This window comes from Podarcis bocagei, assembly GCF_964188305.1.
Source record: "Podarcis bocagei genome assembly, chromosome: 6".
Taxonomy (NCBI): domain Eukaryota; kingdom Metazoa; phylum Chordata; class Lepidosauria; order Squamata; family Lacertidae; genus Podarcis; species Podarcis bocagei.
In genome coordinates this window covers 8,873,208-8,886,054 of record NC_138130.1, presented here as the reverse complement: position 1 = coordinate 8,886,054, position 12,847 = coordinate 8,873,208, and the positions used below count along the sequence as shown (strand labels likewise).

The window sequence follows — 12,847 nt, the reverse complement described above, 5'->3', positions numbered from 1 at the left end:
AATCCTCCAAAAACTTATGGTCTCTTTGAAGTCTAATTTTCCCCGTTAGTTTGTCTAATTCCGCATAATCAATTAGTTTATTTCTCCATTCGTCCAGAGTCGGTACTTGTTCTTGTTTCCACCTTTGAGCTATCAGCGTCCTTGCGGCAGTTATTGCATATTGGAAAAGTTTGAAATCCTTCCTTTTAATTTCCCTTCTGGTTATCCCTAGTAGAAAGGTCTCTGATTTCTTAACAAAGCTATATTGTAGCATTTTCCTTACTTCATCATATATTTTCCCCCAGAAACCCTTCACTTTCTCGCATTCCCACCACATATGCATAAACGTGCCCTCTTTCTCTCTACACCTCCAGCATTTGTTACAGATCTTATACATTTTGGCCAATTTAACCGGTGTTAAGTACCATCTATATACCATCTTCATGGCATTTTCTTTTAGTGTTATGCATGCTGTGAATTTCAGATTTTGATTCCATATCTTTTGCCACTCTTCCAGCTCTATACTGTACCCTAGATCTCTGGCCCAGTGGATCATTACCTCTTTCACCTCCTCATCCATCGTATGCCATTCTAGTAGGATTTTATACATTTTTGATATGATTTTACGATCATTATTAACAATTTCTGTTTGGAACTTCGAATCCTTTTCCTCATACCCTTTTTCTTTCACCTCCTTTTTAAACATATTACTTATCTGCCAATAGTGCAACCAGTTCCGTACATGTTCTTTCACTTGTTCATATGGTTTAACTGTCCATTTGTCCCCTTCTTTGAATACCAGGTCTCCATATGTGGCCCAGTTACTTCTCACATTGAGTTGCTTAATTCCCATCATCTCTAAAGGGGATAGCCAATGTGGTACCCCCCTTTCTAATATATTTTTATATCTGATCCATACTTCGATTAGCGATTTCCGGAATATATGATTTCCAAAAGATTGATGACCTTTTTTACCCTCCTGCCATAAATAAGCGTGCCACCCGAACCTATTGTCGAATCCCTCTAAGTCCAATAATTTCGTGTTTTTGAGCTTTATCCAATCTCTTACCCAGCAAAGACATGATGCCTCGTAATACAACTTCAAGTCTGGCAGGGCAAATCCTCCTCTCTCTTTTGCATCCGTTAGCAGTTTATATTTAATTCTCGTTTTTTTGCCCTGCCAGATATATCTTGAAATCGATCTCTGCTTCACTCAAGAAATGTTAATGAAGCACCTGTATCCTAAAGATTAGTGACAGCTATCAGAAAACAGCCTGTTCCTAGTAAATCAGAACAGTTTAAGCAGATGGGCTGGACTATAACAGTGAAAGCAACAGAAATAGTGCAAAAGGTAGCAGTGGAATTTAACCACTACCACCACCACAATTTTCACCCTGCACCTTCAGCGTCATTAAGGATGTGGCTTGACAGGGCTCCCTAGGTGGCTAACTGCAGACTGTGGCATCATCACTGAGAATGGCTTTCCCTGAGCCCTATGGATAGAACCATAGAATACATACTTACTTCAAAGTAAGTACATACTTTCTTCAAAGAGATTCATTGGGGAGGAGACATTCCCACAGAGGCATTCTTCAGAAAGGCATTATCTTTGTTTCTGGAGATTTTTGTTGGAAGTGAACTTTAGTCGCCAAAACAAAATATTAAAGAAAACCGAACATTATCCCTTTTCAAACTTGGTAAATTAGAATCTCAGCACTGAGCCTTCCTAGATGTGTGAGGGAAGAGAAAATTGTTCTGCTGGATAGCACTGTGGTGAAGAAGGGGATTTGTTAGAAGAGCTCATTCAGTGTGTGTTTCTTTAGGTTTTCAGTGTCTGGCTGAGGTTAAGAGCTGAGTTTCTGCTAAGACTTGAAGAGCTTTGAATTGAGTTATAATTCAGGCTCACTTGCTCTTACAAGACACCTTGAACAGACTTTTCCCGACGAGTCTATAGGAACTGTCAGCAGTAGGGAAGATTACTTCAGAACCACGATTGTTGAATTGAACTTTACTTTTTGATGTTTTGCTTTTTGAATTAAATTGTTGGACAAGATTAATTGTACACAGTGAGAGCTTTAAATGAATAGCTGTGTTAAAGCATTAAACTTCTAAGTATGTCACATGGGGGGAAAAGCTGGGAGGTTTAATGAATAAATGCATTTAATGCATAAAATACCTCAGCTAATTTTTTAATTCCTCTACTAACGGTCTTTATTAAAGAAAGAAAAAAAAGCACATCGCCCTGTACTTTATTCATCCTTCTGTGGTGGTTGCGGAAATTTCATATTCCTGTGTCTTGCTAATCTCCTGGTTCCACAGAAGTAAACAATAGATTTCATAAATTAAAAATACGCGCTTCAGAACATGCTTCTAAAGATAAAAAACAAGGCTGTAAACATTTATGACTGAAACAAACTAGATTGTTCAAATACTGCCATGATGTATCATGTATATCAATATGGCACTGATATCAGTTAGAATGCAAACAAGGTTTTAAATGATGTGCCCCTTCATTTCAGCTGGAGAATCCACTTTACGCCATCTGCCTATCAGATGGTTAGGAACCAGGACTGCGTATTAATGCCACATGTTCGATTTTTCCTCCCTCTTGTAATGGTTAGATTCATATTGCTAATAGCTGTGCAGGAGCACTGTCGATGAAATTTGTGTGACGCTGGAGTGATGAGATATTTATAAAGTGGCCTGTCTCACTGAATAATCAGCAGGAAGAATGCCAGACATAAACAGCTTATCAATTTCGGAATATTAATGATAACTGCTGCCTGCAACTGTAATAGGCTGACTTTTCTCTCTCTTTTTTACACACTTGTTTACAATTCTTTGGAACAAATGCTAGGAGAAAACAAGAAATACTTTTTAAAAAATTCAGAGTAGTTATTGGGCTTATCTTAAAATTGCTCTCATATATTGATTTTTCCATCTAATTTAATTAATGGCAAGCAGCACTTATCCAAATGACCTAGAGAACATGAAAAACACAATATGAGTTTGAATAAAAACTGGGGTAATGATTACCTAGTGCACAATCCACAACTTGCCTTTTGTTCCATGCTGGTGTGCTTTTATAGAACTCCTCTATTCCAAATCCAGAAGCTTTGCAACTGGTTGGGCTAGTTAAGAGTTCCTTCGCTTCAGTTCCACACTACAAGTGCTGCAGTCCCGTATCTTCTGACTATCGAAGCCACACCTGCCAGCCGCATTAGTGTCACAGGACGGCAAATGATTAGTGGGCCATATGGTTTATGGATCTCAGAATTGGCTCGGATTTGCCAGATGTATAGGCTAGCAGTACATCCTCCTCTTGCTTTGTGGTACAACACAGTTGTGGACTGGGCTGTGTTACAAACTGCTCTGACTATATGTTACGTACAGGGTTCAACACATTATGAGAGGCATTGGTGGCCAACCAAAATGTTGCCCTTTCCGGGACATACCCCTGGCATCATGCTGTATCTTTGAGTCTCAGTGACAAACAGAAGACCTTTTCCATTCACCTCTAACTCAGAGCGGGAGTTCTTGGGCTCCAGGACATGTTTGTACAGGGCCTTTCTTTCTAATTCTTCCTCACCGTACAGCACGCAGTGCCTGAAAATCAGCTCTTAATAGTTGGGGGCTTCCAGAGTGGGCTTCAGTGTGATATGAAGGGCTACATTTGGAAAGAGAAAATGGCAATCTTATTAGTTAGCAGCAGAAGAACTTTCCACTCAAAGAGTAGAAGACACTTTGGATCCTAGGCACAACACAGACATTTCTCCACACTTGTGTTACTATAGCCATTAAGAGATGGCCAAAACAAGACTGTCTTACAGTGGTAATTTAGTTTTTGTTACTGGCAGAGATTTAGAGGAAGAGTATGATACAAATGAGGAAAAACCACCAAAAACACCTCCATTGGGGACCCTGCTGTTAGTGAATGGATGGCCGCATTGAAAAAGGTGCACTTAAAGGTTGCAATGAAGCATAAATAAGAAAGTGGTATTGGAGACAGGTATAGCCCAAGCAAATAACTTGGTTTGTGCACAAGTTACAGAATCAAATTTATTTTCGTAACGTGTCACGTGCCTGAGAACAAAATCAGAATTCTTACTGTATTTCTTGGTTTAGAACTAGCATGCACTCTCTTAAGGTAATGAGCCAAAGCTTACATCCACCACTGAGTGGATAAAAACACAAGTTTGACAGCTTTACTAACAGGACTTGACAGAAAAACCATTCCCAGCTTGCAATCTTCTGGACTTTTAAGTTTATTTGGTTACATTTTGGACAGCTGACTTCTTCTTTTTAAAACTCATGCCTTCATTGAGAATTTGGTATTGTAAACAAATGTGGAAGAAAATGTAGCACACCAAATTGTGTATTGCTGAATTTTCTTCTTAGTAACTTAGTCAATTCCTTTTGGTGGCAGATGATGCGAGAAGAGTATCAATTTCAATGGAAAGTTGGTAGAAGTTAATTTAGTTCCATTCCTGTCTCTTTTTAGGTCTGACAGCTGCAGCTGCTGCAGCAGCAGCTGCCACCAATGCAGCCATTGCAGAAGCAATGAAGGTGAAAAAAATTAAATTAGAAGCTATGTCGAACTATCATGCCAGTAATAATCAGCACGGAGCAGAGTCTGAGAATGGGGATCTGAATTCTAGTGTGGGTAAGTTTCCGATCTAAAATAGAATTCTTATATAAGTAATACAGTACCATAATAGATAACAATACTGATTCTTGCATTATTTGTTTTTGCTACTATTGTAAGAATATTACTTTTGCATGTGGTTCTTTGCTGACCCATTATTATATTATTTAAAAGAAAAACATTTGGATGGTGACTTTTCATTGTTAAAATCTAGGTAGGGTTATATGAAACAGAAAAATATCACAGTATCCCACTGTCCTACCGGAAGTAAATACTCAACAGCCCAATCCCAGCCAAGTTAAGTAGAGAAATATTTGGTGCAAGGTTGTTTTGGTCTTGATGAATTCAACTGGACCAATGAAATGCAGGCATTAGGCTGCACAGTCTGGTGGGTATTTCAGTCTTCCATTACAAGTGCTGAAAGAGAAATAACGAACACATTAAAGAAAGTTTGGAAATACTGGGTTGGATCCAGATGTAGGCATCCCCAGAGTGGACCTAAGCTTGACTAAGTCTGGATCCAACCCACTGTGTATTGAATTTTCATGGATAAATTCCTAAATGATAACTTCTGCCCCCACCATATGTTAAATATTTGGAACCATTAGCACGACTCTGTCTAATAAGATGCAGGGTTAACATGATGTGTTTACACATGTCGTAAATTTCCTTTGCTAAAATATACTTAAAATTATGGTAGCTTTTAAGGTCATTCCATTGTAATGGCTCCCTTCTGCTCTCTGAGATAAATGTAAGTAAGTGAACTGAAAGCGGAGTTTTAGTGCTGTTAACCATTGTACATGGCAGAGGTCGCGTAGACATAAAGCAGACATGACAATCTAATATATTCCTCTTTTTGTATTCTGCAAATTTTTGAGGTTATTCTTAAGGATGACAACTTGACAACTTTTTTGTTCTGAATCTTCCTGTACATATTTATTATTTAACCCATGCCCAAGAACAAAAGGAACAAATGCGCACATGTCAGCAGATTCCGAGGCCAGTTTTCCCTTCCTTTTTCTGTTAATGTTTCAGCAAATGGGGGTGGGGTGGGCCGGGGGGGTTGAGGAGCTACAGGTACACTTAGGAAAACTGTTTCGGGAATGGCGAAGATAGATAGGAACACAGAAGTTTAATGGTCACCACTAAAAGTGGTTTCAAAGGAGGGTATGTGCTGGTGGGTGGGGCAGGGAAAACACGCGGCAAAGAAACAAGAATAGTATTCTTGGCTGAATGAAATGAGCAGGGATTGGTTGCAAGAAGCACAGTACACGCCATATATTTTTTAAAGGGGGAGAACGGGTAGATGCTGCCTTTAAGCAATTGAGAAAAGGAGAGGTATGAAGAAGGTCTTCTATTTTTTAACATGTAGCGTGACAAAAGTAAAATGACTTGTTCAAAATGACAGGTTTACTAGGGCTTGCTTACTTTTTGAGGCTATTTTGATTCTAGTAGGAAATATAAAAGGCATTATTGAGGGTGCCATTTCTTGCCAGCAGTGCATAGTATTTTGATTAAATGTTAAGCTCTCTTTTACTTTCTTTCCTATCTCAAAAAGACATCCATGTTGAGGGTTTTGTAATACATAAATATGGCCATTTAATTAAGTGATAATTCATTTAAAAGGCAGGCAATTGCTCAAAAAGAATTGGTTGACGATCCTAATATTTAGAGATTTTAAGAATGGAACTAAAACTCCAGCATGCTTTCTGCAAGTCTCAATTTCCTTCATTTCTGGACTTGCCTTTATTTTTCTGAATTAGTTATCACACAGACACACATATACATGTGTAAGTGTGGCTGATACTTTGGTACTGGTGTTTAAAGTTTCATGCATTTTTGTCCTTATAAATCTGGGTCTGAGGCACAATGAACAGAGTTTTGTTAATAACCTTGGTCTAAATAGCCCCAGGATGAGGTGAGAAGAATGATGATATTGGATTAGGGATCCATAATCTCACTTATCCTCACTTTGGTTCTGGGTTCTGGTTAGCTAAATGATCCTCAACCTGGAACTACAAGCTGGGACAATCGGATGTGCTTCCACCTTGTCCCTTCAGCATGAAGCTGGAGATGAGTGTTAGAAATGTGTGGGGTGCCCTCCGCACTCAAGGGGCGTTGTGAACCCAGAACACCCCTTGGGAGCCCAGGCCGTCCAGCCTTCTGGTCTGTGTGACCAAATTGCACATCAGGCCTCTGCCCCACTGGCTCTGAGCTGTTTTGGGGAGGGGGTTGATTTCTCCTATTCCCCCAGCTCCAAGCTTAGAGCTCGAAAGAGCAGCCGGGGATTTCCACCCTGAGATGGTGCTGCCCTTCTGAGCATCAGAATATCTTGCCGCCTGGAGGAGAAAGTGGGCTGGGTCCTGGTGACAACAAATGTTTCCAGCCAAAATATTGTCAGCCTCTGCGTTGCATCATGAATCCACGTCTGAGACGAATGCAGCATATGGAAGAACCCGATAGTCTGCAAGCATGTTCCTATACAGGTGAAACTCGGAAAATTAGAATATTGTGGAAAAGTTCATTTATTTCAGTAAGTCAACTTAAAAGGTGAAACTAATATATGAGATAGACTCATGACATGCAAGGTCATATCATACATTAGTTTCACCTTTTAAGTTGAATTACTGAAATAAATGAACTTTTCCACAATATTCTAATTTTCCGAGTTTCACCTGTACATCTCTGCCTCCACATATTTTTCCATTTGTAATGTAGAACAGAACAGTATTTTTGATAGTACCTGGCCTTTGCCTCTGCACTACACTTCCTTTTGTCAACTGTTGAAGTGATTTGGAGCCTGCCCAGTCCACCTTTCTCATGCCTCAAACGTATCTAAACCCAAACGCACTGCATGCTTAATCCACATCCATCACTCTTCTCGGATCAGCTTGCACTTTTTTTTTTTTGCTTCTGCTTGGAACTTCTGGGATGAGGATGTTTCTGTCACCATGATACAGCTTGCCCCACCCCCCTTGCAGCCCTAAGAATACAAACTAATAATAGAACCAGATCAATCAGTGCTTAACAATGAGACTCTTTTAACGACCCATTGTCATAGTAAACAATGAGAGATCTAGAGGAACCATTATTCTGCACAGTGTCAATGGCACCTGCATTGAACAACCCCCCCCCCCCAAAAAAAAAAACAGGACAGGGTTTAAAATAAGCTGTACAAATGTTATTTGGAAGCGCTGTTTACAGTACAGTTAGATTTTGATGTTCATATCAATGTGGGTTTTTTTACCCTTGAATCTCTATATTAGAACCATTGAGCATAGTATTCAGATGGCAGTATTTGTATATGGTCTTGTGGAGAGATTAGTAGTTGTGCAAACACAGGAATGATGGGTTTGTTGCATAAGAGCCAACTCCAGGAGGTGGCGGGGGCCAAACACCCCACAAAGTCAATGAGCAAAGCCAGAGAGAGGCAGCCAGCCAGTCTTTGTGGCGCTGTCTCCAAGAGGAGCAGTTCAGCTCCACCCTCCACCGTCACCCTTTGGGAGGGGGCGGATGCAGAAGCAGCATGTCTCTGCCTCCAAGTCCAAGCCCCTCCCCATGGAAAAGGGTGCCTTGCTGGTGACAGAGTGCGGAGCTGAACTGTCACTCTGTCTGCTGCAGCCACAGAAAGAGGGACAGTTCAATTCCGCACACCACCAGCGAGTGAGGCACCCTTTCCCAGAGGGGAGAGGTTGGGTACAGAGGCAGAGTCTCTTTGCCTCCGAGTCGGAGCCCCTCCCCATGGAAAAGGGTGCCTTGCTGGCTGTGGAGAGGAGGAGGAAGAGGAGCCCGCCTCCAAATCGTGCCGCAACATGCAGGTGTGTGCATGTGACGTTGCTCATCCGTGCCACAGTGGTGGGCCTCCATAATCCTGAGGGCGAGGTGGTGCTCCTGGTATATGTAGGGCACATAATATTCCCTGTGCCTGGCCAGAGACCCCACATTGTCTGAGCATACCCCTGCAAACGTGCCCAAGCATCCTTCAAAACATTCAGGGGTTCCACAGCAGACAAATCGGTGTGAAAAGTGTTCCCTGAGCATAAAATGCTTTGAAACAGTGGCTTAGTTCAGTAACCATCCATAACAGCTTCAAGTCTATCCATACATACAAATTCACATGTTTAGCATGTTACTTCTTTAGCAAACGAGGAGGAGCACGTTGCAGTTCCTCTAGACATCAGCAAAACAAAGAAAAACAGATAAGGAGAGTTCTTGGAGGAGCAAAGTCTGGTGGGAGATCTGTTTGTTTATTTATTTAAATTTATATACTGCCCTTCATCTGAAGATCTCAGGGAAATCTGCAGCATAAAAACACAAAATAAAAGCACAAAATACACAATAAGAACAAAAACAAACCCACAACACCACCCCCAAACACATTGTGGGATAGAAGGCCTGGTTGAAGAGGAGCATTTTTTCCTGGCACCTAAAGATGCATAATGAAGGTGCTAAGTGAGCCTTCCTGGGGAGAGAATTCCACAAACTGGAAGCCATTTCTCTGTCCTCAGGTACCCAGGGCATTCTAAAATTGCACTGCCTTCTCCACTTTGATCTTGGGTGCTTTTCTCAGACAGTAAACCTGAAGTTGGAGTATTTTAGTATTTTATTTTAGGTACAGCCCTTACTGTAGGTACTCTAAAATAACCATAATCATAGCAGCAACAGGGGAAAAGTCACCAAATAAAATGATCTGAAGGAGGTAAACTACAATAAAAACTAATCATTTATTACTTCTCTTACCTCCCCACTTTTTGTTGCAGCCTTTTAAGCTTTGGGAAACAGGAAATCCACATGGAGGGCTCCAAGTGTGGCTTAAATAAAATATATAGCCGCAATACCTGTTTTCTCCTTTCCACAATCAGCTAGCATTCTTTTAGTTTAATATTTACTTGCTAAGATGAGATGCTAGTCTGCATGGTGATAAACAGTCTAGTACTGGCATCTGAAGGTGACCTGTCAGTTCATATGGACAAATCTTCTGCTTACTGAAATGTACAAAATAAATCATTAAAGCAGGCAGGTGCTCATTCCCAGTTTTAAATCACCATAGATTTATGATTTGAATTAATGCTTCATTTGGTCATAGAAATAGATGCTTGAGACAAATGATATGCAGTGGTTGGGGCTTCCATACTGTAGCCATCCTAATATTGATTACTGAGATGTCTTTGCAATCTCTTGTTTATATCAAGCACTGTCTTGTGACAGCTTGGCTGATACCAGCTACACTGCAGATAAGAAGGAAAAATGTCCTGGATTCTTTTTAGTGGCAACTTCTCACAGAGCATGCAGCAGAGATAAATTATTTTAGCCTGGTTGTTTAAAGTAACAGCTACATAAGCCAGACATCAAAGCCGTACTATTCTTAAGAGTATGATCTTATAAAGTGATCCGCCCCCCTTTAAGAGCAAGGTCACATTCATTTTTAGTAGAAAGCCTTTTATTTCTGTAATTATTTCTTTAATGCAAATGCAAAAATAAGCTGGCTGGGATCGAAAGAGATGCAACTCATATTTTTCCTTAACTGGCCTTATAGAAGGTGGTCCCAGAATAACTGCCCCCCCCAAAAAAATAGGGATAAAATAGCTTGAACATGCTGGAGCTGTTCAGGTTTTTTTTTGGGGGGGGGGAGAATGCTATCTGAAAGGTCAGCCCAAGAACAAAATCTGATGATGTGGATTCTAGCCACTCACTAGTTATATAGGTGTCCATTTTTTTATTATTATCTGTGTGTGTGTGTGTGTGTGTGTGTGTGTGTGCGCACGTGCGCGCACACACAAATCTGTGTGCAGAAGCAAGGTTCCACATGCAGATCACCTTTATGAATGCTAATCATATGTACAAAAGGTGTAATGTGCTTCGTAAAACTCATATTCATTAAGCAGCATTGTGTTTTCCTTCATGGATCAGGTCTCTGTTTCCATTCTCTAATAGGTGATCAGTGCTGTATCCCTAACCATGCAAATCATCAGTTTGGATGATGGAAGCACTGAATCCCTCCCCTCATATACCCCATGTCCTTTTTCTAGAAAAAAAGGTGCCAGGACTCGCCATGAAGTTGTTACAGTAAGGGCTTATTTTGGCTCTGGCCATGGCGCCATCCTCCCCAGCCGCATTGCAGGGGTTTGGACAAGATGACCCTTAAGATCCCTTCCAATCTTGTGATTCCTCAAAGCCAGGCAGCCAGTTAGTGTTGGCGGAATGGCGTAAGATAGAGCAGTGGTTTGACTCAGTAGAAGGCTGCTTCCTGGGCTTGCTATAGAGGGCCTTCACTTCGAGAGCCAGGACACTTAGCTGTGAACTACGAGTCCCTGGTTAGCTTTAGAGAAGCCACAGTTTCTCAGTCTCACTCTCCTCCCCACCCCGCTTCCCCAAATCTAAAATACGGAATAATAAAATTGACACCTCTCCTGGCATCCTCAGTAAGGATTGCTGAGATAATGGATCTGAAGTGCTTTGAACCATCTGAAGTGCTATATAAATGTTGAGTGCTATGGTATTTCCATGTAGCTCCTGGGTGGGGATTTCCCATTCACTTCGGCTCTGGAGACAGCTCCATGTTTACATACAATAGATGCCACATGTCCAGCACTGTCTCTGGCTTTTCAAGAGAATGGGGGTAGCCTTGAACTTACGGGATCCTAAGTACCGGTACACATCATTTTCTCCTTCACAAAGAGCTTCTTATGACACAAAACATGCGTTTTAAAATTGAAGCTTTTTCTTAAAGCTGTAGAAGTTGTGTGTTTGTGTGTGTAGATACTACAGTGGCACCTTGGGTTACAAACACCTTGGGTTACAAACACTTCAGGCTACAAACTCCGCTAACCCGGAAGTAGTACCTCAGGTTAAGAACTTTGCCCCAGGATGAGAACAGAAATCACACGTTGGTAGCGTGATGGCAGCGGGAGGCCCAATTAGCTAAAGTGGTACCTCAGGTTAAGAACGGTTTCAGGTTAAGAACGGACCTCCGGAAGGAATTAAGTTCGTAACCAGAGGTACCACTGTATAATATCAGACTATGTTCATTGGGAAAAGGATAGAAATGGAGACCAAAAAGTTTTAAGTTATAAGAACGTTAAGTTTTAAGTTATAAGAACGTTTTAAGAAAGCATGCTATACAGGTATGAGCTTTTTTTGTGGACGGTGGCTTATCAATATGGAAGGGAAAATCACCCATTTCCCCCCTGCTTTAAGCATTAATGTCAGAATAATACTGAGCAAACATTCTAAAGCATTCTCCAAGGATCTGTGAAGAACCTTTGCCATTACCTAATGGCTGAGCCACATATCTTGTAAACAGTGATCAACAATAGTAAATTACTTGCAAAGTAGGAAATGAGTTCATTTACAATATGAGCTCAAAACAGATGTTCCAAAAACAAATCTCATTGTTTAAGCTGCAATTATACTTTTTAAAAACTCCTGCTATTATTTCTTTAAGGAAATGAAGCAATCGAAATGACTTTAGTGTTCTCTGTTTCTAAACACATTAGTTAGGAAATGTAAGTGACTTGGATAGAATGATCCACGAACCAACCACAAGATGTGTTGAAAATGGAGTGGTGTTCTTGACACACCAGACTTCCTTTTTTATCTGCACAAATTTACAACGTTCAAAACAGTAAGAGGCATGTTTACGATAAGTCAAGATCTGTTGCCTGAGAAATTTTTTTGCCTTCCTTAAACTTATTATATTCTTTGCTCTAAAAAACGACAGCGCAAGAGTATCAAAGCAATTGATTAGAAAATATTTGCCTCAAGTGGCTGCCCCTAAGAACAGAACAGTTTAAAATGTAGTCATTTCCTTTCTCTCAATTCATGTGTCTTATTTTAGAAGGAAGAATTAATTTTATGGCTTCGGGGGGGGGGGAGAAAGTCTTCGAGTCCTTGAGAAAGCAAATACAAGGAAACAGAGAACACATGCAGGCCACTGAGCACAGCTCTGCGGTTGCACATCTGAATCTCTTGCTTGGCAATGTTAATGAACCTCAAATCCTCCCTATAATTAGATGAGGGAATTGCTTATATTTTCAAACAGATGATGCTGCTATAATGAAACGATTGACAGGGAATTTAAGACTGTCTACAGTAGTCATTTGGTTTCTGCGCCCCCCCCCCTTCCTTAAGTTGAAAAGGAAGATTGGCTGTAGACTTAGGTCCTAGGGGAGGTAGTAATTTACATAGAATGCTATGACAGGTGTCGTGTACAGTGAGGAAATA

General features: G+C 40.7%; 1 protein-coding gene across 9 annotated transcripts in view; it reads left to right on the top strand.

Annotated features, from left to right (window-relative positions):
• Positions 1-12,847, top strand: part of DACH1 (dachshund family transcription factor 1) — a 341,051-nt gene that overhangs the window by 171,203 nt on the left and 157,001 nt on the right. For 8 of the 9 annotated variants that reach the window (XM_081198380.1, XM_081198379.1, XM_081198378.1 and 5 more), the window contains exon 3: positions 4,481-4,642. The exons of the other annotated variant lie outside the window; for it this stretch is intronic. In XM_081198380.1, the coding sequence (XP_081054506.1) occupies positions 4,481-4,642 (162 nt within the window). The remainder of the gene's footprint in view (positions 1-4,480; positions 4,643-12,847) is intronic. 9 annotated transcript variants of the gene reach the window in all.